The following is a 2840-nucleotide window of genomic DNA, read 5'->3' as shown; positions in this document are numbered from 1 at the left end:
TCCCTGCCCCTGTAGATGCAATGTGGGAACCTCTCTCAAGCTGGGACTTCCCCAGGCTGCCCCCGGCCCTCCACCTCGAGGCCCACGTGTTCTTGTGCCCCACCGCCCCAGCACACAGACTGGACATGGGGGTCTCAGGGTCCAGCCAACGTGGCTGGGTGGGATGAGCCCCACACCAGGTCCCACTCGCCGGTCACGTTCAGCCCCACTTACACGATCCCCTTTTTTTCATAATAATGGTGCTTTCTTTGGCAGGAAACCTTTGCAGATAGGACAAAAATGACTGTATTGATCTGAAAACAAGGTAAGTCGATCAATGTCAGGTGGCCAACTCTTCTGTCTTGTCACCACAGCCCTCCAACTGCCAAAAGCCCCTGAGGCCCTTACCCAGCTCCCCACCCCCTGCATCTCAGGGAGGGGTGGCTGGGTGAGGGGGCCCTGATCCCTGGCCTGCAGGGTGAAGCGCGCCTGTCCACACCCAGTCTGCCTGTGCGGGACCCTCCTGGGTGCTGGGCACAGAGTCTCACATAGACATGACGTGAGACCCAAATCCATGATCAGAGAGTGAGGTCCGGGAGGGGCCTGGCAGCCCCCGTGGGAGGGGTCTGTCACAGATGGCCCTTCCTGCCCCACCTTGGCTGCTCAGAGGATTGGTGGCCCCAGCCAGCCCAGGACACCCCTTCCAGCTGACACAACCTTGGGGCACCCGGACTCCCGTGAAGGCCCCGCACTCACAATCATAACAGCTCCGACGGGCCCCGCAAAGCTCCAAATCAGGGTGTCTTGAAGGGACAGCCAGCAGAAGTCAGGGTTTCCGTAGCCCTGGGGGTCCAGGCCGACCGCCAGTCCTGAACACAGCGGGAGGCAGGGAAGGGTGAAGGCCACGTGCCCAGCGGCCACCCCCTGCCAAGGGCCAGCCAGGGTGGGGTGAAATGGGGGACCCAGCATCTCCCTTCTCAGAGGGAAGAGCGGGGAGCCTGAGGAGGGAGTCTCGGGCCCCTCTGAGCACCGTGTCTCTGTGTGTGGTCTCAGGCTCGCCGTGCCCTGGCCTGGGTGGCAGAAGCTGCTCCTGGATTGGCCCCATGAGGGAGGGGGCCTGCCTGGGCCAGGGGCTGCTGAGGAAGGCCACAGAACCTGGAAGGTGGCAGTGAGGTGCTGCGGGAGGGACCGTGAAGGCAGGTGCTGCTTGGGAGAACCCTCCAGCTGGGCCATGTGGAGGTCAGGAGGCCGTGACGGTGCAGGGGACGAGGCCCTGAGACAGGTGAAGGACAGCGCCACCTCCGAGGCCGTATTTGAGTGTGGGGGGGATGCCACAGCCCCCCATACCACATACAACCACGTGCACACGTCATACCCATATACATACCCTATACACATGCATGCAGGCATGTACACACACGTGCACAGACAGGCATCACAAGTATACAAACACAACCAGAGGCATACACCATACACACGTGCACACCATACACACACTCCCAAAACCGCCTCGCCACCGAGCCTGCTACAGGGGCTGCTTGTTTACACAAGGGAAGAAACATGTGAAGAGCAGCCGTCGCTCCTAACCACTGTGTGACAAGCCAGGTCCAGGCTGCCCATCCATGGGGAGATCCAGGTGGCAGGCAGGAGTGACCAGCATGTGTGACTCGGTCTCTCTGTGCCCTCCCCTACCCTGGCCCAGCCTGTGCTCCTGCCCATTCTCCTCACTTAGACAGTGAGAAGATCCCAGCCCCCTGCTGCCTAACTCCTCCGACACGTCCCTCTGAAGGAGCCGGTTACCCAGGACCGAGGACAGTCAGGAAGCCCCAGATGGCTGGACCAGGCCACAGCTACTGGCCAGTGCCTGCAGCTCAGTCTGAGGCTCCCAGGGAATTATTTTAAGATCTTGTGTGAGAGACCTAAATGTTAAACAAAACACAACAAAAAACAAAACCAGTTTTTAAGGCAAGCTGGAAACGTGAGCTATCTGGATCCACCTCCAAAGGGCAGAGGCATCGAGGAGACGTCCTCCGTCTGGGCGTCCAGGTGGCTTTTACACAAAGCCATGCGAGCGCCTTCTAAGCCGCCCTCTTCATCTCAGTGTCTCTCAGAGTAAGCCCTAAACTAGGCACAGCATCGCCTGTCACATCACAAAGTGACAGCTGCCACCCTGCCCAACCTGCCCTCACTTCAGCGGCCCTGGGTGGAGGTGAAAAAGGTTCCTCAGGGTCCCTTAGAGCAGGGGGAGATGAGTCACATCAGAACACCCTGGCCAGGGGCCTGTGTGGTTGGAGGCTGGTCAGCAGCGTCACTGTGGAGACCAGGACGGCCCAGCAAGTGACCATGATGGCACTGGCCCCAGAGTGGCTGCTGGATGCTGCCCTGGGGTAACTGCCCCTACTCCAGTGCCTCTGGCCTCAGACTTTGTGTCCAATTCCCAGAACCCAGGGATTACCCAGGAAAAGAGCTTCAGTTCCTCCTTTTGTGAATAAAGGTGGATCTTTCTCAGTAGGAAGCAAACTTTGACTTTCTGATTTTTAGCAAAAAGCGTGCTGAAATACAAAGTTTGTTGTTCTACTCATTGATTCACTCATTCTCTCACTCACTCATCCACCCATTACATCCACCCGTCCACTCACCATCTCATCCACCTAGCTACCATCCACCTACCCATTTCATCCATTTATCCATCCAATCAACTCTCATCCCTCCAGCTACTCATCCACCCATTCATCCATCCATCCACCCACCTGCTCTTCCATCCATCCACCCATCCATCACTCATCTCCATCCCTATATCCATTACCCATCCATCCACTCACACCACCACCCACCCACCCATCCACTCACCCACCCACCCA

At 58.2% G+C, this 2840-nt stretch overlaps 1 protein-coding gene across 5 annotated transcripts in view; it reads right to left on the bottom strand.

Moving 5' to 3' along the window:
- Positions 1 to 2840, bottom strand: part of CELSR1 (cadherin EGF LAG seven-pass G-type receptor 1) — a 179705-nt gene that overhangs the window by 7971 nt on the left and 168894 nt on the right. For all 5 annotated transcript variants that reach the window (XM_017529446.2, XM_017529445.2, XM_017529444.2 and 2 more), the window contains 2 exons: positions 736 to 848; positions 214 to 293 (listed from right to left, as the gene is read on the bottom strand). In XM_017529446.2, coding sequence (XP_017384935.1) covers positions 214 to 293; positions 736 to 848 — 193 coding nt within the window. The remainder of the gene's footprint in view (positions 1 to 213; positions 294 to 735; positions 849 to 2840) is intronic.

The sequence above is a fragment of the Cebus imitator genome, unplaced genomic scaffold, assembly GCF_001604975.1.
Source record: "Cebus imitator isolate Cc_AM_T3 unplaced genomic scaffold, Cebus_imitator-1.0 Scaffold59, whole genome shotgun sequence".
NCBI lineage: Eukaryota > Metazoa > Chordata > Mammalia > Primates > Cebidae > Cebus > Cebus imitator.
The sequence above is the reverse complement of the archived record's forward strand: the minus strand, read 5'-3'. Positions and strand labels throughout refer to the sequence as shown.